Below are 24,000 nucleotides of genomic sequence, written 5' to 3' on the forward strand. Positions count from 1 at the left end.
TTCTTTCTCTCTTTCTTTCTCTCTTTCTTTCTCTCTTTCTTTCTCTCTTTCTTTCTCTCTTTCTTTCTCTCTTTCTTTCTCTCTTTCTTTCTCTCTTTCTTTCTCTCTTTCTTTCTCTCTTTCTTTCTCTCTTTCTTTCTCTCTTTCTTTCTCTCTTTCTTTCTCTCTTTCTTTCTCTCTTTCTTTCTCTCTTTCTTTCTCTCTTTCTTTCTCTCTTTCTTTCTCTCTTTCTTTCTCTCTTTCTTTCTCTCTTTCTTTCTCTCTTTCTTTCTCTCTTTCTTTCTCTCTTTCTTTCTCTCTTTCTTTCTCTCTTTCTTTCTCTCTTTCTTTCTCTCTTTCTTTCTCTCTTTCTTTCTCTCTTTCTTTCTCTCTTTCTTTCTCTCTTTCTTTCTCTCTTTCTTTCTCTCTTTCTTTCTCTCTTTCTTTCTCTCTTTCTTTCCTCTTTCTTTCTCTCTTTCTTTCTCTCTTTCTTTCTCTCTTTCTTTCTCTCTTTCTTTCTCTCTTTCTTTCTCTCTTTCTTTCTCTCTTTCTTTCTCTCTTTCTTTCTCTCTTTCTTTCTCTCTTTCTTTCTCTCTTTCTTTCTCTCTTTCTTTCTCTCTTTCTTTCTCTCTTTCTTCTCTCTTTCTTTCTCTCTTTCTTTCTCTCTTTCTTTCTCTCTTTCTTTCTCTCTTTCTTTCTCTCTTTCTTTCTCTCTTTCTTTCTCTCTTTCTTTCTCTCTTTCTTTCTCTCTTTCTTTCTCTCTTTCTTTCTCTCTTTCTTTCTCTCTCTCTCTTTCTTTCTCTCTTTCTCTATCTTTCTCTTTCTTTCTCTCTCTTTCTCTTTCTTTCTTTATTTCTATCTCTATCTCTATCTTTATATATCTCTCTTTCTATCTCTTTCTCTCTCTATATTTATCTCTCTCTTTCTCTCTCTCTTTCTCTCTCTCTTTCTCTCTCTCTTTCTCTCTCTCTTTCTCTCTCTCTTTCTCTCTTTCTCTCTCTCTTTCTCTCTTTCTCTCTTTCTCTCTCTTTCTCTCTTTCTCTCTCTTTCTCTCTTTCTCTCTCTTTCTCTCTCTTTCTCTCTCTTTCTCTCTCTTTCTCTCTTTCTCTCTTTCTCTCTTTCTCTCTTTCTCTCTTTTTCTCTTTCTCTCTTTCTCTCTCTCTTTCTCTCTCTCTTTCTCTCTCTCTTTCTCTCTCTCTCTCTCTCTTTCTCTCTCTCTCTTTCTCTTATGCTTTTTGTCTCCATTAAGGTTTTAGGGGACTATATATTTTATGAAAATTGAAACTGTATTAAGACTAGATTAATCGACTAATCTTACAAAAAAAAGAATCAATAATAGTTTCCTATATTTTAAATAAAATCCACATAATGAGTGTTACAAATATAAACTTCAGACTAAAACTTTACATTAACACAACTGTTTCTTCAATTTTTAAGCAGCAGAGCACAGTTTTATAATTAAATAAAACAAAACAAAAAACTGTTTGAAAAGAGGTAGAACTAGAAAGAGTTAGACTGTCCCTGTTTATAGCATTCCGTTATTCACTCTTTCAGAAACTTTGCATTGAAATGCAAAAATCTCCACATGTCCACATGCTTCTGGCTAAGGCTGGTTCTCTGTTTGCAGCTATATTTCCTGCAGTAGAGAAAAGGTACCCAGATGGTATTGAGGTGCTTGAGATGTATAAGTAGGGTTTTGCCAATTTCACCAAAGTGGGGTATTTATCTTTGTTAGCTCTTCACCAATGCAAAGTGTTTTTCACTCTCAAAGTAACCCTTGACTTCATTCTAACATAAAAAATATCTTGAATATCTATATGCAATGGTAAATAACCAGCTATAAGGTTAGGGGAAAATATCTAGTCCGCTCTAAAAATAACGGATATATACTTATAAAGGTTGAATCTGGTACATATTATCACAATTTATTAAAAAAACAATAAAAAACAAATCAAAAGCACTAAGGACTATATATCAATAACAGAACAAAGCCGTACATATAATCAGCAATAGCAAGCAATACGCTAATAATTGTGCAAACAGATAATTTTAAATAACTTCCATCAATCTAGGGGCTAGGTGTAAACAACAAGCTTGGCACTATATCATGAAAAGCATTGTTCCAAATCACTGGATTTAATATAAACAATCCAAATGATGACTATTATATCTGGGTTGCACATAAGCCAGAGGTAGTTGTAAACGTATACTGTCCTGAAAAAGTGAAAAGTATACGTCTGTAGACGTCCTTTAGGCTAAGGACATAACCATAAAACACAATACCATGTAAAGGAGTTCATTGGAGTAAAGCAGGTGGTGTTGTGCACAGACCAACTAATTGCAAACCAACTAATCGATTATGAGATTAGTTGACAACTATTTTCATTATCGATTATGACGATTAGTTGTTGCAGCTCTAGACTAGATGTTGTGCAATATATACTTATCTATCTATCTTTTTTTTTTTTAAGATAAAATTGTAATAGGATATTGCTTTTTGTTCTTATTGGACATTGGTGTGAATAGAGCTTTTTTTAAAAAAAATTTTTTTTGTGAAACTGAATAAAAATTATATATAAAAATTATATATATATATATATATATATATATATATATATATATATATATATATATAAAAAAGATTGCATGGTAGCAGCCAATGCAGTGTTAAAGTGAAGGTAAATTTTCATGTAAAAGTGCCCGGTTTTTAAAAACAGGGGCACTTTCATTCATGAAAATTGACATAGCATTTTAAAAACACTTACCTTGTTCTTCTAAAAAGCCGGATCACCATTCTGAAACGATGCCCCGTCTGCTTCTTCCTGGTTTACTTACCCAGCAATTACGAAACCGGCTTCCTCTATTCACGGCATTGCCTCAGGCAATGATTACCCCTGGGGGGGGGGGTGGAAAGCTGTGATTGGAGGATGTCGGAATTGTCATTGCTGACATATGAAGAGGCTTGCGACGGGCTGGTGAAGCCCCCGGCTGGTGCTTGGGTTCAGTGTCCCTTTAACTGCATCTACAAGGTATTTGGTATCGGCAAGGCACAGCATTTCTGAAAGGAGCAGCCCCCCACACCTACTGCTATATGCATGTATTGGATTCCTGCACAGGAGCAGGGCTCATTATCATTCAAGATAAAATGTTTTAAAAAAAAAATATATACACACACACACACGTGTGTGTGTGTGTGTATGTGTATATATATATATATATATATATATATATATATATATATTATATATATATATATATATATATATATATATATATAGCAACATTTTTTCAATAAAACAAAGTATAAAGTTTCGGAGGTATTACATCCCCTTTGTCAAATGCATGTTACAGAAAACATCTATACAGGCGCTGTATCAATCTAAAAACCAATACCTTAAGTACCCATAATTGTCACATCTCCAAACGCTGAGCCGCATCTGCGGTCTAAGTGTTGGGTCCCATCTTAATGATGTCATTAGCGTATGACTCGTGCTGATGCGTATATTCAGGGGGCGTGTATTCTGTTGTCTGCCCGTTACCCAATGATATCTAGCTACCAGTACCGTGCCCTCAACACAGGGCTATACGTCACTAGGGCTGAACAGATCACTACAATGTTGCCATACACCACGTTATCACAGCCCAGTACGGCATGGAGACACAATTGAAATCAATATAAAAACATCATAATAGTGAGCAATAATAAAGTGCAGTGTTAGTACATATTACATGGCCTATATGTTATAACAGTCATGCTTCAAGATGTATGATAGAAACATTTAGGAGAGGACTTAAGCAGTCAGATGTGTTATATGCACAATCATGCTACAATACATACTTAAATCATTTTTCATTCTTACATTTTTGGCAATGATCATACAGTCCAGGGATCACATTCAGATGAGGTGCACCTTGTTTTACATACTAGACGAAAATCATGTATGGCTCAGTCAACAGAGTAGAATGGCCCAAAGTCCAGCATCGTTTTCAACCCCTTAGGGGCTATAGTGTCCAAAGTGTAAATCCACCTTGTCTCCAAACGGAGTAAAAGATTCGCCCTATGTCTCCCCATGATAGTTGTGGCACGTGGTCAATCACCATAGTCCTTAGACTGGAAACACTGTGTCGACAACAGGCAAAGTGGCGTGCTACTGGTTGATCAGTCACCTTTGTCAAGGGCTTCTCTGATCGCGCAGCGATAGTTAGCCACCCTTTCCCTGGACATAGTGACCGTTTTGCCTACATAGACCGGGGAGCATGGACAAATCAGAATGTAGGTAACATAAGAACTTGTGCAAGTCAACCGATAATTGATCTTGAATCTCTTGTTATGATGTGGATGTTGAAAAGTGTCACTTTTTAACATGCTGTCGCATGTGATGCAGTCTCCACATTTAAAACAGCCCTTTTTAGTAGACTTCAACCAGGTGTGTCCTTCATAACATTTTATAGGGTCTGTTTTGACAAGCAGATCTCTTAAGTTGTTGGCACGACGATATAACTTCCTCGGTTGTTGAGTATGCTGGAATGGTAGGCTCTTATCTGTTTTAATCAAATCCCAATGTTTCCTGACTGCGGAGCTGACCTGCTGATGCATTGTGTCAAAGGTAGTGCTAAAGTTGATGTTATCTTCATTGTTATTCATACCCTTGTTATTCATAGTCCCATTTTGGAACCATTTCACTACCTTAGTCCTGGTCTCAATGATTATTTTGTTGTCATATCCTCTTTTTAGTCAATTTATTTGACATCTCATCAAGCTGCTTCTCTCTGACTGCTGCCTCTGTATTGTTTCGCAGAACCCGAGTGAGCTGGGAGGCAGCAATCCCCCTCTTTTGATGTGCAGGGTGATAACTGTGGGCCTCACGTAAGGAGTTTTGGTCAGTGGGTTTTAGCGTATAGGGAGGTGCCAAATTTGCATAATCCCTCTCTGTCAACTTTAAATATATACAGATCCAAAAAATATATTTGTTGTAAATCATATTCTAATTTAAAGTTGATGGGTGTATCCAGGTTATTAAGCGTCCCTACCCAGGTATTGAGACCCTCCTCAGTTCCACGCCAAATTAAGAGCACATCATTAGTATACCGTGTATAATATACAATCTCATTCATGTCCTATGGTTTCATAATTAGCTGTTCATGCCAGGACATGAAGAGGTTGGCATAGATGGGGGCTATATTTGAACCCATTGCAGTCCCCGAAATCTGCAAGTACTAATTTTTCTCAAATCTGAAATAATTTTTCTCAAGGCATAGCCTTAGCAATTCCACTAGAAAGTACACAGGAGGGCCTGTGTAGCATTGGGATTCACTCACTATGGAGTCCTCTTGAGTGAATCCCAATGCTACACAGGTAAAAAAGTTCTGTAGTCTAGAGCCCTCCCACTCAGTGTCACCGTTTATAACAATCAGGCATCTGCCCTCATATGGAACCGGAGCACCGATCGCACACTGACTCTGTATGCGGCAGATGCCTGGAGCTTCAGGAACACCAGCTCTCGGCTGTAACTTAACAGCCCAGAGTGCTGAAACTTCCTGAAGCTCAGTAGTTTAAATACGTCTTGCGGTACGATAGACAAAGTACTGCAAGACGTATATATACGTCTATTTGGGTGAAGGGGTTAAGCAATAAAACATTTCAAGTAGACTGTCTCTTTAAATTTAGATAGATTTTTTTTCATCAAAAAAGCATTTTATTTAAAAAAAAAAAATCCTATTTAAATAATAAAAAGTCATTGGTTGACTTCAATCTCTGCAAGCTTTCCACCCTATGTAATTAAATTTAATTAAATTTAAAATAGATACCATTTGTGCTACATTTGTGTTGATTTGTGCCATTTTTGTTAGAGATATTGCACATTGTGACCTCAATCTTCGTCCACTTCCCACCTCATGCAATGAAATCCTAATTTAAAAAAAAAAAAAAAAAATATATATATATTGTGTATATTTTTTTTTATATATATATATATATATATATATATATATATATATATATATATATATATATATATATATTCATTAGGTTGTGGTGATTGTGCAGCAAAAATGAACATTAGTGGCAGTTTGGTTTTGGAGATATGTTGCATTATATTTTAACCCATGTGACCTTTTTTGCCAACTTTCTATATTTTATATACTAGTCTATATATTTTTTTTTGGGATACTACTCAAGGTATTGTTATGGGCCCGTTTCGGTTTATTTCATGCCATCGTTTTGCTGACAAATGCAATCGTATAAAAACAAAACAAAAAAAAAAAAAAACTTTTTGACAAACAGTGGGGTTCACACTGAAATTTACACACAACTACTGTAGTGATAGAGACAAATACAAAACAGACATGCATGGCTTTGCCATTGTTTTGGCAATTAGAAGGCCACTATTTGCAGCTGCACACCACACTTTTGGAATGCCCAGTAGTGAAGGGGTTAATCAGGAAGCTTGTTAGGTTAATTTTAACTGCAGTGTAGCTTACCCTCCCAAACAGCTCTCTTCCCTCCCTCACTGCCCACTGGTCATCACCATCTTAGGTACTGGCAGTATGCAGTTCTTAAGTTTCTTGAGTGTAGGAAACCTTCCTGATTCCCCCCCACACAGCTTTCTAACCCTCCCCACTCTCACTAGGTGCTGTCTGAGAGTTCCTAGTTTGTGCGGTTGTGCGTTTTTTTTTTAATTTAAATTTTATTGCAAAAAACATTTCAGTAGTGTAGCGGTCCCTCCCTTTTCCACAGTTTTCTTTTCTATAGGTAGGGAATCCCTCGCAAGTTGCACCAGGAGCCAGTCTGTTTTTTTGTTACTGCAGTAGACAAGGCTTGTCACTATCAGTGCATTATCAAAACGATATAATATTGTAAAGATATGTAGTAGGGTTAGGCTTTCTGTTGCTTCTGTTATTTGTTACTGAGGATTAAGACAGTGATTGATAGCTTTAGTAATCAATTTTTTTTTTTTTTTTTTTTTTTTTATTCAAGATATTTTCTTTATGGTATAAAAATGTGTTTGTTTAAAATGATTTAAAAACATCCATTATATAATTATAAATAATTAGCATGGGTTAATTGCACAAGTATTCACTTGATAAGTCGGTACTTGTTAAAACCCACTTTAACAAGCAGTTATTGATGGTTTCCTGGAATGTTTACCAGTATTGTTAAAAACTGCTCATACTCTTTCAAACTGGATGTCAATAGTGTCGGGCACTTTGCAATGCAATGTATATTAAAAACAAAATTTTTTATTTAGATTAGTGCTTTTTGATGATTTTTTTTTTATATTTACAAAAAAAGGGGACATACTCTTCTTTGAGTATGCACATACTTTATGTGAAAGTTTTGTGTTTTATTTTGTAATATAAATATTTTTTTGTGATTTGTTTGTTCTAGGGTGGCACCGATACCATTTTTTTTTTTTAAGACCGAGTACAAGTACCAATACTTTTTTCAAAATACTCGCAGATACACTACAGCTTAAAATGAAATGCATTTGCATGAGTACAAAGTATTCATGCAAATACTTGGTATCAGTACCGATATATCGGTGCAACCCTAGTTTGTTCCACATATCTATGTTCCTAATGTTGTCCAAATTTACTTATGAGTATTCTGTAGAACGTTACACTAAAAGGTACTTTTGTATTTATTTACTTTTTGAGTTTTTCCTATGATGTTTTTCCTTTGTATTTCTGCAATCTAAAATTATTTTTTAAAAATGCTTGGTCTGCTGAAAAAAATAAGAGTTCATAAATAAGTTGGTGACGTCATTATTTTATTTGTGCTTTCTTGCATCATAAGGAATATTGTTTTTTCATGTTTAAAGGGACAGTCTAGTATAAATTAAACTTTCATTATTCAGATAGGACTTTTAATTTGAATCAACTTTCCAATTTACTATTATCATAAAATTTGTTTTTTTCTCTTGATATTCTTAGTTTAATAAACTAAACATAGGTAAGCCTTTGAGGGCTGCCTCTTATCACATGCTTTTTAAATCTCTTTTCAACACAAAGAGACAAAGTACACGTGTGCCATATAGATAACACTGTGTTCAGGCACAGGGGGTTATTTAAGATTAAGCACAACACAATGCTAAATGAAAGACAATAGATAATAAACAGTCACAGTCATGTGATCAGGGGGCTGGAAGAAGGTTCCTAGATACAAAGTAATCACAGAGGTAAAAAGTATATTAATATAACTGTGTTGGTTATGCAAAACTGGGGAATGGATAATAAAGGGATTATCGATCTTTTAAAACAATAACATTTCTATGGTAGACTGTCCCTTTAACTTGAATTTTAGTATGAGTGCCATTTTTTTTCCAATTATGTGCACACACCTACCTTTTTTTTTCTATAGAAGATTATAATGGAAATGGCTACTTGGTGTATCTGCAATGTTTAGTTCCCATTGCCTGAACCTTTGATTATATGTTAGATACATTTTTGTTTAATTTAATTTTAAAAATAAAATATGTAACTTTTTTTTTTTGCTTTTTCTTACAGGTGTCTAAGAGTGAATCCAAAAGGACTAGATGATGAAAGCAAAGACTACCTGTCATTATACTTGCTATTAGTCAGTTGTCCAAAAAGTGAAGTTAGAGCAAAATTTAAATTTTCTCTCCTAAATGCTAAAAGAGAAGAAACAAAAGCCATGGGTAGGTTTACATTATAAAATAAATTGTTAATATCATTTTAAATATTTGCTGTAATGTTAACATTTTGTGAGGGAGTATGTCCTTACTGACTTGGTGTTTTGTCTTTTCTGCGGCCTCTCATACCAGTGGACTTGTTTCATTAAACAAACATTTCTTTCATGTAAGTGGCAAGAGTCCATGAGCTATTGACGTATGGGATATACATTCCTACCAGGAGGGGGCAAAGTTTCCCAAACCTCAAAATGCCTATAAATACACCTCCCACCTCACTCATACCTCAGATTTACAAACTTTGCCTTTGTTGGAGGATGGTGAAGCAAGTTGTGCTTGATTTTCTTCTGTGAAAGGCGCTTCTAAGCATTTTGAAGCCCAATTCCTCTCAAAGTACAGTGTTTGTCTGAGGGATGTGAAGGGAGTATTGCCTAAAGATGCCATGTTTTCACCTATGGGAAATCTATTCTAAGGCTCTCTGTAAATTCGGTTGTGGGGATTAATCTGCCACCTCCCTTTACAGATCGACATTATACTCCTCTACCATTACCTCTGCTGATATGTTTCAGTACTGGTTTGGCTGTCTGCTATGTGGATGGGTGTTTTCAGGTAAGTATTATTTTGTTAAGACACACTTGGCTATGTTTGGCACTTTGTATTTTAAAGTTTTAATATATTGCATATATTTGCCATGAGTCAGGTCTATGTTTATTTCCCTTTGCAGTCTAACAGTTTCAGCATGGAAATGATATTTTGGGAGAAATTTTGTAATTTTTTTTTCTTACCTGGGGTTCCAGCTAGTTGTAACTTCGGACTTGTTTTTTTAAATTTTCGCTGGCAAATTAGGCTCGTTATGGCGCAAAATGCTTCTATTTATTGTCATTCTTGGCACGAATATTTTTGGCGTGGAGGTTGCGTTTTTTGTGATGCGAGTCACATTTCTTGCGTCTTTGTTGACGCAACTTTTTTTGGCGCAAAGTCGTGCTTTTTATGATGCGAGTCGTGTCACTTCTTGTTAACTTTGGCGACAAAAGTTTTTTTTTCTGCATTTGTGTCATCTTTGCGTCAATATTGGCGCTAAAAATTTGTTATATTAAGTCTATCCCTCCTTTTTCTCTCTGCTCTCATTTGTTTACAGAAGGCTATGATGTTTGCTTTTTGCTTTTAATTTCATTTAAGTATTTTAGCATAAGCCTTTTTTCCAATTCCTGAAACTGCTATTTTGAGGAAATTAGATATTTTGTTTAAATTCTATTTTTTCTTTTTTTGTTACATTTTGCAAGATGTCTCAAACTGATTCTGATGTTACTGTAGGAACTAAGCTGCCTTTACATTATTTCTACCAAAGCTAAGTGTGCATATTGTTTAATTAGCTGATTTTATTTCTTCTGCTCAAATATGTGGCACTTGTTATGTTTTATTATTTCATACTGATGTTTCTATAGTACAAATACATATACTGTTAAACCTTCACAGTCTAATGTACATGATATTACTATAGATTTAAAGGATTATATTGCTACAGACGTAGAGAAGGCTATGACTGCTATCCCGCCTTCAAATTAACGTAAACTATCTCTCCTAACTTCTCATAAATCTAATGAAGTTTGTATTGATCAACAGCATACTGAAGTATTTCTGCTGATGTGGTTTTCTCTGACTCAGAGGATCCTATTTTAGAGACTGATATTGATAAATCAACCTTTCCATTGAATGTATTCATTCTTTATTAAGGAAGTATTGTTTACTTTGAGTATTGAGGAATCTAGTCCTCATGATAACAAGAATAGCAAATGTTTGAATTCTGATTTTTTTTTTTTTTTAAGCTTCTGATGTTACTCTTTAAGTTTTTCTTATTCCAGATGCTATCTATCATATGATGTTGTTGTTGTTGTTGTTGTTGTTGTTGTTATTATTATTCTTTATTTATGAATCGCCATCATCTTCCGCAGCGCTGTCCATGGATGCAGATCATTTAAATAAAACAATAGTATAAAACTTCTTAGACTAAAAGACAGGACAGAATTTACAAACACATACAGGAGGAATCGAGGGCCCTATTCCCGTGGGAACTTACAATCTAGAAGGGTAGGAGGTTGAGAAAGGTGTTAATGCAGAGTTAGAGGAGGGAAATGGGTAAAAGGAATATTATTGAGCTGGGTGGTAGGCTTCTCTGAACAGAAAAGTCTTCAGAGAGCATTTAAGGGAAGAAAGATTTGGGCAAAGCCTGACAGCACGAGGGAGAGTGTTCCAGAGGGTAGGTGCTGCACGACCGAAGTCCTGCAGTCTAGCATGAGAGGAGGTGATAGTCGCAGAAGCAAGGAGCAGGTCATTGTTGGATCTTAGTGGGCGGGCTGGAGTATACTTGTTGATTAGAGAGGATAGGTAGAGGGGAGCGGAGTTGGTAAACGCTTTGTATGCAAGGGTAAGAATTTTGTATTTAATTCTGCTGTGTATGGGGAGCCAATGAAGGGACTCGCAGAGAGGTGCAGCAGATACAGAGCGACGGGAAAGGTGGATCAGCCTAGCAGAGGCATTTAGGATGGATTGAAGAGGGGAGAGGCGGGAAAGAGGAAGACCAATAAGTAGGTTATTGCAGTAGTCAAGTCGGGAAATAACAAAGGAGTGGATTTGCTTTGTGGTGTAAGCGCACAGAAAAGGTTGAATCTTGGAAATGTTGCGTAGATGGTTGCGGCAGGATGTAGAAAGCGATTGAATATGGGGGGTGAAGGATAGATTTGAGTCAAGTGTAACTCCGAGGCAGCGTACTTGGGGCTATGGGGAAATGGTGATGCCGTCAACGGGCATAGAGAAGTCACAGGTCGGCGTAGAGCTTGAGGGGGGGGATAAGGAGCTCAGTCTTGGACATGTTAATCTTTAGGTGGTGAGAGGCCATCCAGGAAGAAATACCAGATAAGCAGTTGCTGACATGAGAAAGGACAGAGGGAGAGAGAGCAGGGGTGGAGAGGTAGATCTGGGTGTCATCAGCATAGAGGTGATATTTGAAGCCATAACTGTTGATGAGTTTACCCAGAGAAGAAGTATAAATGGAGAAGAGTAGAGGACCCAGAACAGATCCTTGAGGTACTCCAACAGACGGAGGCATTAGAGAGGAGTCATTGGCAAATGACACAGAAAAAGACCTGTGAGAAAGATAAGAGTTAAACCAGGAAAGAGCAGTGCCACAGAGGCCAAAAGAGCTAATGGTCTGTAGGAGGAGGGGTTGGTCAACTGTGTCGAAGGCAGCTGAGAGGTCAAGTACGATGAGTATGGAGTAGTGGCCAATATTTTTAGCAGAGAGAAGATCGTTCATATCCTTGGTAAGGGCAGTCTCAGTTGAGTGTTTGGGGCGGAATCCGGATTGCAGGGGGTCAAGCAAGGAGTTGGCGGACAGGAAGTGGGTTAGGCGATTGTAAACTAGTTTTTCAAGGAGTTTTGATGTTAGTGAGAGCAGTGATATCGGGCGGTAGCTTTCAGGAGAATTAGGGTCAATGGAGGGTTTTTTGAGTATGGGAGTGACTATTGCATGTTTGAAAGAAGATGGGAATGAGCCGGTAGAAAGAGATAGGTTGAAGAGGTGTGTAAGAGCAGGAGTGAGGGTAGAAGATAGGGAGGGTATTAGATGGGAAGGTATAGGGTCGAGTGGGCAGGTAGTGAGGCATGAGGAAGATAGCAAGGAGGAAACTTCATTCTCAGTGGCTGGATGGAAGATGCAGAGGGAGTAGCAGGGCCTTTTGATGGAGTATTGCAGGTTGGTGTTGGGATGTTGCTCCGGATAGAATGTGTTTTGTTTAAAAAGTAGTCTGCCAAGTCTTGAGCACTAAAGACAGATGAGGGAGGTGGAGCAGGAGGGGGTAGAGAAGAGAGTTAAAGGTGGAGAAGAGTCGTTTAGGGTTTGATGAAAGAGTAGATATAAGAGGAGAAGTAGGTTTGCTTGGCTAAGTGAAGGGCACAAGTGTATGAATGAAGCATAAACTTATAGTGTATGAAGTCCGGTTCAGAGTGAGTTTTCCTCCAGACACGCTCAGCAGTACGGGAGCATTTTTGCAAATAGCGTGTTTGCTGAGAGTGCCAGGGCTGCAACTGACGGCGTGATGTTTTGCGCAGCTGGGGAGGGGCAAGTGTGTCTAGTGCAGAGGAGAGAGTTTTGTTATAGTGGGATGTTGCGAGATTATAGTGGAAGTGTGAGGGAGCAGATCTTGAATAGTTTTTGAAAATTGGAACGGATCCACAGCATGCAGATTTCTACTGCTGCGGGGGCGGGGATGGAGGAGTTGGTTTAGCTGTTGCATTAATATTATAGGTGACCAGGTGATGGTCTGAAATGGGAAAGGGGTGACAGTGAGGTCAGATATAGAACAGAGGTAGGAAAATACCAGGTCGATGGAGTGTCCATCACAGTGGGTAGGGAATAGGGTGGGTTGTGAGAGACCGAAGGAGGATGTAAGTGAAAGAAGTTGAGGCAGCAGGGGCAGGTGGGTTGTCAATGGGAATGTTTAAGTCCCCAAGAATTAGGGTTGGTATATTTGTAGAGAGAAAGTTAGGAAGCCAGGCGGCAAAGTTGTCAAGGAGGTTCGGGAGGGCAATAGATGACTGCCACTTTGAGGGAGAGGGGGGAGAACAGGCGAATACAGTGGACTTCAAAGGAAGAGAAGGAGAGAGATGGGATTGGAGGTAGGTACTGATAAGTGCAAGAGGGGGAGAGCAGGATCCCAACACCACTGCCACGTTTCTCACCTGGTCTAGGGGTATGGCTAAAGTGAAGACCACCATGTGAGAGCAGCAGTGGAAACCGTGTCGGAAGGAGATAGCCAGGTTTCGATAATTGCTAAAAGGGTGAAAGAATTTGAAATAAACAGGTCATGAATGATTGTAAGTTTATTGCAGACAGAGCAAGAGTTCCATAGTGCGCAAGTGAAAGGAGTGTGTGCGTATGGGATGCATTTGATGGAGATGAGGTTATGTGTGTTGCTTTTATTAAAGTTACTATAAGGAGTGCGTGATTGGGTAATAGTGGGAATGAGCGTGGGCCCATGATTTGGAGAGATGTCACCTGATGCTAATATCAGAGTAGGTGAGAATGAGATTTATAGCAGTGGGGGCATTTCTGTGTGGTGGTGCAGTTTAGTGACATAGATTTTAAAAGGAGAGAGGGGCTAATATAAACTGCCTGTGGAGAAGGGTAAGGTATGAGCTGTTAAAAGGAAAAGTAGTTCTGAAAACATAGCAGAATTTAAATTTTTTTGTTTTAAATAGAAAGTATTTAACTTGCCTCAAATCTTCTTCAAATCTTGTTCAATTCTTGACTAATTCTTAGCACTGCCACTTAAAGATGTCACTTAGAGAGATGGCAGCTTAGAGATGGTGTTTAGTAAGGAATCTAAACTAAGTGCTTCTTTTTACCTTTCATCTAGGTTTAAAAAGCTATATCATTTTCCTTTGTCTAATTTAGAGTTTTTGGGTAAAAGTCCCTAAGGTGGAGCTATTTCTTCTTTTGCCGAACGTACTTCTATCCTATGAAGGATCGTTTAGATAGGAAGTTTGTTTTCTATCTTAGAGAAGCATATTTACATATTGGCTATATTTTTAAACCTGCTTTTTCTATGGCTGATGTTGCTGTTTCAACTTTTTGGTTGGACAGTTTAGTTATCAGATCTTGAATTGTCTAAGCATTGTTCTTTTACTTCAACATGCTAATCATTTCATTTGTGATGCTATATTTTATGTCATTTTAATTGATATTAAATCTTTGTTTTTAGACCTTTTTACTAGAAAAGTTTTATGGCTTAAATCGCTGATATGGTGTTTAAATTTAGACTACTATCTTATTATTTTAAGATAGTCATTTTTTTTTTTTAGGTTTTCTATTGGATTTTATTATCTCTATTTCTGGGGGGAAAAAAAGTATTTTCTCTTGTTAAGTGTATCCAGTCCACGGATCATCCATTACTTGTGGGATATTCTCCTTCCCAACAGGAAGTTGCAAGAGGATCACCCACAGCAGAGCTGCTATATAGCTCCTCCCCTCACTGCCATATCCAGTCATTCTCTTGCAACTCTCAACTAAGATGGAGGTCGTAAGAGGACTGTGGTGTTTTATACTTAGTTTATTTCTTCAATCAAAAGTTTGTTATTTTTAAATGGTACCGGAGTGTACTGTTTATCTCAGGCAGTATTTAGAAGAAGAATCTGCCTGCGTTTTCTATGATCTTGGCAGAAGTAACTAAGATCCTTTGCTGTTCTCACATATTCTGAGGAGTGAGGTAACTTCAGAGGGGGAATAGCGTGCAGGTTTTCCTGCAATAAGGTATGTGCAGTTAAAATATTTTTCTAGGGATGGAATTTGCTAGAAAATGCTGCTGATACCGAAGTAATGTAAGTAAAGCCTTAAATGCAGTGATAGCGACTGATATCAGGCTTATTAATAGAGATACATACTCTTATAAAAGTGTATTTTAAAACGTTTGCTGGCATGTTTAATCGTTTTTTACATATGTTTGGTGATAAAACTTATTGGGGCCTAGTTTTTTTCCACATGGCTGGCTTGAATTTTGCCTAGAAACAGTTCCCTGAGGCTTCCCACTGTTGTAATATGAGTGGGAGGGGCCTATTTTGGTGTTTTTTTGCACAGCAAAAATTACAGACACAGACATCCAGCTTCTTCCTGCATGATCCAGGACTTCTCTGAAGGGCTCAAAAGGCTTCAAAAGTCGTATTGAGGGAGGTAAAAAGCCACAGTAGAGCTGTAGCAGTTGTTGTGACTGTTTAAAAAACGTTTTTGTCATTTGTTATTCCGTTTTTGGTATTAAGGGGCTAATCATCCATTTGCAAGTGGGTGCAATGCTCTGCTAACTTATTACATACACTGTAAAAATTTCGTTAGTGTAACTGCATTTTTTCACTGTTATTTCAAAATTTGGGAAAACTTGTGTTTCTTAAAGGCGCAGTAACGTTTTTTAAATTGCTTGTAAACTTGTTTTAAAGTGTTTTCCAAGCTTGCTAGTCTCATTGCTAGTCTGTTTAAACATGTCTGACACAGAGGAACCTACTTGTTCATTATGTTTGAAAGCCATGGTGGAGCCCCATAGGAGAATGTGTACTAAAATGTATTGATTTCACCTTAAACAGTAAAGATCAGTCTTTATCTATAAAAGAATTATCACCAGAGGGTTCTGTCAAGGGGGAAGTTATGCTGACTAACTCTCCCCACGTGTCAGACCCTTCGCCTCCCGCTCAGGGGACGCACGCTAATATGGAGCCAATTACATCAGGGACGCCCATAGCGATTACCTTGCAGGACATGGCTGCAATCATGAATAATACCCTGTCAGAGGTATTATCTAGATTGCCTGAATTAAGAGGCAAGCGCGATAGCTGTGGGGTTAGGAGAGATACAGAGTGCGCAAATGCTGTTAGAGCCATGTCTGATACTGCGTCACAGTATGCAGAACATGAGGACGGAGAGCTTCAGTCTGTGGGTGACATCTCTGACTCGGGGAAACCTGATTCAGAGATTTCTCATTTTAAATTTAAGCTTGAGAACCTCCGTGTATTGCTTGGGGAGGTATTAGCTGCTCTGAATGACTGTAACACAGTTGCAATTCCAGAGAAATTGTGTAGGCTGGATAGATACTATGCGGTGCCGGTGTGTACTGACGTTTTTTTCCTATACCTAAAAGGCTTACAGAAATTATTAGCAAGGAGTGGGATAGACCCGGTGTGCCCTTTTCCCCACCTCCTATATTTAGAAAAATGTTTCCAATAGACGCCACTACACGGGACTTATGTCAGACGATCCCTAAGGTGGAGGGAGCAGTTTCTACTTTACCAAAGCGTACCACTATCTCAGTTGAGGACAGTTGTGCTTTTTCAGATCCAATGGATAAAAAATTGGAGGGTTACCTTAAGAAAATGTTTATTCAATAAGGTTTTATTTTACAGCCCCTTGCATGCATTGCGCCTATCACTGCTGCGGCGGCATTCTGGTTTGAGGCCCTGGAAGAGGCCATCCAGACAGCTCCATTGAATGAAATTATTGACAAGCTTAGAACGCTTAAGCTAGCTAACTCATTTGTTTCTGATGCCATTGTTCATTTGACTAAACTAACGGCTAAGAATTCCGGATTCGCCATCCAGGCGCATAGGGCGCTATGGCTTAAATCCTGGTCAGCTGACGTGACTTCAAAGTCTAAATCACTCAACATTCCTTTCAAGGGGCAGACCTTATTCGGGCCTGGCTTGAAGGAAATTATTGCTGACATTACTGGAGGCAAGGGTCATACCCTTCCTCAGGACAGGGCCAAATCAAAGGCCAAACAGTCTAATTTTCGTGCCTTTCGAAATTTCAAGGCAGGAGCAGCATCAACTTTCTCCGCCTCAAAACAAGAGGGAACTGTTGCTTATTCCAGACAGGCCTGGAAACCTAACCAGTCCTGGAGCAAGGGCAAGCAGGCCAGGAAGCCTGCTGCTGCCCCCAAGACAGCATGAAGGAACGGCCCCCTATCCGGAAACGGATCTAGTGGGGGGCAGACTTTCTCTCTTAGCCCAGGCGTGGGCAAGAGATGTTCAGGATCCCTGGGCGTTGGAGATCATATCTCAGGGATATCTTCTGGACTTCAAAGCTTCTCCTCCACAAGGGAGATTTCATCTTTCAAGGTTATCATCAAACCAGATAAAGAAAGAGGCATTCCTAAGCTGTGTGCAAGACCTCCTAGTAATGGGAGTGATCCATCCAGTTCCGCGGACGGAACAAGGACAGGGATTTTATTCAAATCTGTTTGTGGTTCCCAAGAAAGAGGGAACCTTCAGACCAATCTTGGATCTAAAGATCTTAAACAAATTCCTCAGAGAGTTCCATCATTCAAAATGGAAACTATTCGGACCATCCTACCCATGATCCAAAAGGGTCAGTACATGACCACAGTGGACTTAAAGGATGCCTACCTTCACATACCGATTCACAAAGATCATCATCGGTTCCTAAGGTTTGCCTTTCTAGACAGGCATTACCAATTTGTAGCTCTTCCCTTCGTGTCGGCCACTGCCCCGAGAATTTTTACAAAGGTTCTGGGCTCACTTCTGGCGGTTCTAAGACCGCGAGGCATAGCGGTGGCTCCGTATCTAGACGACATCCTGATACAGGCGTCAAGCTTTCAAATTGCCAAGTCTCATACAGAGATAGTTCTGGCATTTCTGAGGTCGCATGGGTGGAAAGTGAATGTGGAAAAGAGTTCTCTATCACCACTCACAAGAGTCTCCTTCCTAGGGACTCTTATAGATTCTGTAGAGATGAAAATTTACCTGACGGAGTCCAGGTTATCAAAACTTCTAAATGCTTGCCGTGTCCTTCATTCCATTCCACGCCCGTCAGTGGCTCAGTGCATGGAAGTAATCGGCTTAATGGTAGCGGCAATGGACATAGTGCCATTTGCGCGCCTGCATCTCAGACCGCTGCAATTATGCATGCTAAGTCAGTGGAATGGGGATTACTCAGATTTGTCCCCTCTACTAAATCTGGATCAAGAGACCAGAGAGTCTCTTCTCTGTTGGCTTTCTCGGGTCCATCTGTCCAAGGGTATGAACTTTCGCAGGCCAGATTGGACGATTGTAACAACAGATGCCAGACTTCTAGGTTGGGGCGCAGTCTGGAACTCCCTGAAGGCTCAGGGATCGTGGACTCAGGAGGAGAAACTCCTCCCAATAAATATTCTGGAGTTAAGAGCAATATTCAATGCTCTTCTAGCTTGGCCTCAGTTAGCAACACTGAGGTTCATCAGATTTCAGTCGGACAACATCACGACTGTGGCTTACATCAACCATCAAGGGGGAACCAGGAGTTCCCTAGCGATGTTAGAAGTCTCAAAGATAATTCGCTGGGCAGAGTCTCACTCTTGCCACCTGTCAGCGATCCACATCCCAGGCGTAGAGAACTGGGAGGCGGATTTTCTAAGTTGTCAGACTTTTCATCCGGGGGAGTGGGAACTCCATCCGGAGGTGTTTGCTCAACTGGTCCATCATTGGGGCAAACCAGAACTGGATCTCATGGCGTCTCGCCAGAACGCCAAGCTTCCTTGTTACGGATCCAGGTCCAGGGATCTGGGAGCAACGCTGATAGATGCTCTAGCAGCTCCTTGGTTCTTCAACCTGGCCTATGTGTTTCCACAGTTTCCTCTGCTCCCTCAACTGATTTCCAAAATCAAACAGGAGAGAGCATCGGTGATTCTGATAGTGCCTGCGTGGCCACGCAGGACCTGGTATGCAGACCTAGTGGACATGTCATCTCTTCCACCATGGACTCTGCCTCTGAGGCAGGACCTTCTAATACAAGGTCCTTTCAATCATCCAAATCTACTTTCTCTGAGACTGACTGCATGGAGATTGAACGCTTGATTCTATCAAGGCGTGGCTTCTCCGAGTCAGTCATTGATACCTTAATACAGGCTCGGAAGCCTGTCACCAGGAAAATCTACCATAAGATATGGCGTAAATATCTTTATTGGTGTGAATCCAAGAGTTACTCATGGAGTAAGGTTAGGATTCCTAGGATATTGTCCTTTCTCCAAGAGGGTTTGGACAAAGGCTTATCAGCTAGTTCTTTAAAAGGACAGATCTCTGCTCTGTCTATTCTTTTGCACAAGCGTCTGGCAGAAGTTCCAGACGTCCAGGCATTTTGTCAGGCTTTGGTTAGGATTAAGCCTGTGTTTAAAACTGTTGCTCCCCCGTGGAGCTTAAACTTTGTTCTTAAAGTTCTTCAGGGAGTTCCGTTTGAACCCCTTCATTCCATTGATATTAAAATTTTATCTTGGAAAGTTCTGTTTTTGATGGCTATTTCCTCGGCTCAAAGAGTCTGAGTTATCTGCCTTACATTGTGATTCTCTTTATCTGATTTTTCATTCAGACAAGGTAGTTCTGTGTACCAAACCTGGGTTTTTACCTAAGGTGGATTCTAACAGGAATATCAATAAGAGATTGTTGTTCCATCATTGTGTCCTAATCCTTCTTCAAAGAAGGAACGTCTTTTGCATAATCTGGACGTAGTCCGTGCCTTGAAGTTTTACTTACAGGCTACTAAAGATTTTCGTCAAACATCTGCCCTGTTTGTCGTTTACTCTGGACAGAGGAGAGGTCAAAAAGCTTCGGCAACCTCTCTCTCCTTTTGGCTTCGGAGCATAATACGCTTAGCCTATGAGACTGCTGGACAGCAGCCCCCTGAAAGGATTACAGCTCATTCTACTAGAGCTGTGGCTTCCACCTGGGCCTTTAAAAATGAGGCCTCTGTTGAACAGATTTGCAAGGCTGCGACTTGGTCTTCGCTTCACACCTTTTCAAAATTTTACAAATTTGGCACTTTTGCTTCTTCGGAGGCTGTTTTTGGGAGAAAGTTTCTACAGGCAGTGGTTCCTTCCGTTTAAGTTCCTGCCTTGTCCCTCCCATCATCTGTGTACTTTAGCTTTGGTATTGGTATCCCACAAGTAATGGATGATCCGTGGACTGGATACACTTAACAAGAGAAAACATAATTTATGCTTACCTGATAAATTTATTTCTCTTGTAGTGTATCCAGTCCACGGCCTGCCCTGTCCTTTTAAGGCAGGTCTAAATTTTAATTAAACTACAGTCACCACTGCACCCTATGGTTTCTCCTTTCTCGTCTTGTTTCGGTCGAATGACTGGATATGGCAGTGAGGGGAGGAGCTATATAGCAGCTCTGCTGTGGGTGATCCTCTTGCAACTTCCTGTTGGGAAGGAGAATATCCCACAAGTAATGGATGATCCGTGGACTGGATACACTACAAGAGAAATAAATTTATCAGGTAAGCATAAATTATGTTTTCTTCCCCAAGATAAGAAATCTAAGGGTATTTTTTAAGCTCCCAATTGTTTTTTTTCATCCTCCTAAGACCTCTGGCTCTAATTTAAGATTTTCTCTGAATTTGAATAAATCCAAGCCTTATAATTAAACAAATTTCAGCCCCTAAGACTGCATGAAGGTGCGGCCTTTAAACTAGTTCAACTGTTGGGGGGTCAGTTTGAATTTATTTCAACACATTTGAACAGTTTCTGTTCAAAATCAGTGGATTCAGAATATTGTTTTCTCAGGGGTATCGCATAGGTTTCAGAATAAAAAACGCCCATGGGAAGATTCTTTCCCATGTTGCAACAAACCCTGTGAAAGCTCAGGTTTTTCAGAAATGTGTTTCAGATTTAGAGTTTCAGGGGTAATGGTTCCAGTTCCTCTGAAGGAACGGAGTTTGGGTTTCTATTCAGATCTATTTATTGTCCCAAAGAGAGAATTTGTTCAGACCAATTCTGGATCTGAAATTTTTCCAACTTTCAAGATGGTGACTATAGGGACTATTCTGCCTTTCTGTTCAGCAAGGTCACTTTATGTCCACAATAGACTTACCAGGATGCTTATTTGTCACATTCCAATTCATTCCGACCACTATTGTTTTCTGAGATTCTCTTTCCTAGATAAGCATTGCCAATTTGTCGCTCGTCCTTTTGGGCTAGCGACAGCTCAGAGATTCTTTTCATAGATTCTTGGTACCCTTCTATCTGTAATCAGAGAGCAGGGTAATGCAGTGTAAGGAGACTCCTCTAGGACCAGGACCCTCTTGTTCTCCTCTGCTTCAGGACTCTGGCATCTACCCTGCAAAGTGTTTTCAAGTACTTGGAGAGCCGTTCAGAGAACACACAAGAATATGTTTGTTGAACAGCTCTAATTTTATTGTTCAGGATAGCAAGCTTATATACCTTTCAGAATACATTGAAATCTGTAGTCATTAGCTCATTTCTAAGATGAGGAAAAACATCTGGCATCCTGTAAGTTGTACATCACATTTGTCAGATATCCTTGCAGACAAGAGTTACAGCATATAGGTTTAACAAGTGACATATTCATAATTACATCATTTCACATGGTATTTCTATAAGAACAAAGAAACTCATAGAAAATATAATTGGAATAAAAGGAGTGTTAGGGAGTCATTTCTACAGGAATATCTAACTACAGATAAACAGTAACTGGGCCTCCTAGCCCAGCACAAATCACAGCCGTTTGACATCTTGTAGAGATAACAATGCACATCTTCAGGGTCATTCTCAGGGCTATTATATCTATGCAAGTCTCCCTAACATCAGCATATTTCTTACTACATAATAAACCACTATAATAAAAGTCTAATCATTACAAAATGGATGCTAATCATCACAAGATGGCTGCGGGGAACAAGATGGCTGCCGTCAGGTTCATATTACCCCTAACATACCATCCTTTTATTCTAACAGAATAACATAAAAATAGACTGACATAAAAAAAGTAGTAAAGCCTTATATTATGGTAACAGAACTCTATAAGAATACTAAAGAGAAAAATATTCACATGTCGTGATATACTTTTATAGGCTAATTGTCACTGCATATCGGTACAGTCCCTCCAATACCTTCCATCTATCTTCCAGCCTTCCCAAAACTACCGGTCCACCGGCACAGAGACCCAACCAGCCCCCCATCTACCCCCAAACAACGCTGCATCGTCTATCTCTCCACCTGCATTGCTAGCACCCCCCAATATGTCCAACAGTTCCTTTTAAAGCATGACATAGCAACAGCACAACTGTCTCTAGGTGGCCTCTGATCACTTTAAGAACAGTCTTTGTCCATTTGAGAGCGCTGCACCTTGACACTTTGCTATAATACAGTTCTCCAACAGTTCATTTGCAGTATGGGCGCTTATCCATGGTTCTTCCGCAGGGAGATACTGGAAATCAGATGATTTGTTCATGGGGTAGACAAGGCAACCAGTGGATACCCATGGCAAGCAGACACTCGAGTCACAGGGAGTCTAGGAAGCAAACAGAAACAGTACAGGATGAGTACACACCGCAATACAATCACAATTATGTCCAAATAAAACGTCACTTTCATCCTATGTCATTTAAAATCAAACAAAACATTGTTGATATACAATACAAACTAAATACATTGACATTTCTCAGAGAATAATTTACAACTTCTCTATACACTTTTAAATGATACTTCATGAATACTATGCAAGTGAAAAGATACCATACTAATTAATAAAGGGAAAAATACATTTGCTTTCATAAACTATAATTAGGCTATTCCCTGAAACAAACATTTCTCTGTATATTTACTATAAACTTCTAGCTTAGACGTGTCCTCCTTATGTTCTAAAGGGTGAAGGGTCTAAGATATTATTATATATTGCAGCATTTTTCTGAAACATATTTTTATACTCAGTGGGCCATTCAATAGGGTACAATACTGCACAGTTCACAGTTACCTTTATCTAAAAATTACTATGTTAAGCACATAAACTACAATGTGCACTAATACCAATGAAGCATATGACCTCTTATACCTAATATGTTCAATAAAAATAAAACTACAAAAACAAACAGTATAAGGAATCAAGTTAAAACAATACTCCCCTAATTTAATTGGTTGACCCTGTAACAGCAGGACCTCCATATCGAGCGATAAGGCACAGTCCAGAGAAGGATAGTCTTTATGTCCTGAAGACACACATCAGAGGAGACAGTCATGGATTACTCAGAGTCCAGTTCTGGGGCTGGTACCAGCATGCAAAGCAAAGAATGGATCCAAAGATAGTTCAGTAACTTTTTTTTTTTTATTTTTTTTTATTTTTTACTGCAGTATGGTGGTTAAAACAAGCTTGACAAAAGGTCTTTCATTTTCTTCTTTTCTTTCTTTAAAGGTTTACTTGCTTTCAATCTTTAATCTTTTGAAGAGTGCACTTATGGAATTTTATCTGTACAGATTTTACCTAAATATGGAAAAAACTCAAAAAAATAATTCCGTTAGTGTTGTTTAATTTCTGGATACAGCTGCATGATCTCATCCTGCAAATACAAATATAGTGTTAAGAACCAAATATAGAAAAATATAGGGCACAGCTGGTGGTTAGGCAATAACATTGTAAGAGAAGATTCAAAACGTTTTAGGTTCACCTTCTTACCTAAAAACAATCACCCCTATCACATAAAGATACTCATCAATACTCATCAATACTTCCCTCATGTTTGCGTGAAACATCCCATGTGGCATGCAAACACAACATAACAAAAAACAAAAAGACAAATTATCCACTCCACTCATGCATGCAGAATACAATTCTCAATAGCAAGCATAATCAAATACACCTTCACATGCAATATTCCATTCATACAGCACCTTACCACACGCATTCACGAAAAATAAAAACACAACATTCTCTTAGAAAACACTTAAACCAATTGTCCATTTTACAAAACAAAACATGAACAGCCGACACAAACTTTTAACAACCAAAATTAACCTGAAATTCAAAACCAATTCTGCCATTCCC

At 38.9% G+C, this 24,000-nt stretch overlaps 1 protein-coding gene across 2 annotated transcripts in view; it reads left to right on the top strand.

The window, feature by feature from the left end:
• Positions 1 to 24,000, top strand: part of SPOPL (speckle type BTB/POZ protein like) — a 209,784-nt gene that overhangs the window by 12,559 nt on the left and 173,225 nt on the right. For both annotated transcript variants that reach the window (XM_053698260.1, XM_053698261.1), the window contains exon 4: positions 8,485 to 8,636. In XM_053698260.1, the coding sequence (XP_053554235.1) occupies positions 8,485 to 8,636 (152 nt within the window). The remainder of the gene's footprint in view (positions 1 to 8,484; positions 8,637 to 24,000) is intronic.

Source organism: Bombina bombina, chromosome 1 (assembly GCF_027579735.1).
Source record: "Bombina bombina isolate aBomBom1 chromosome 1, aBomBom1.pri, whole genome shotgun sequence".
In the NCBI taxonomy this organism is placed as follows: domain Eukaryota; kingdom Metazoa; phylum Chordata; class Amphibia; order Anura; family Bombinatoridae; genus Bombina; species Bombina bombina.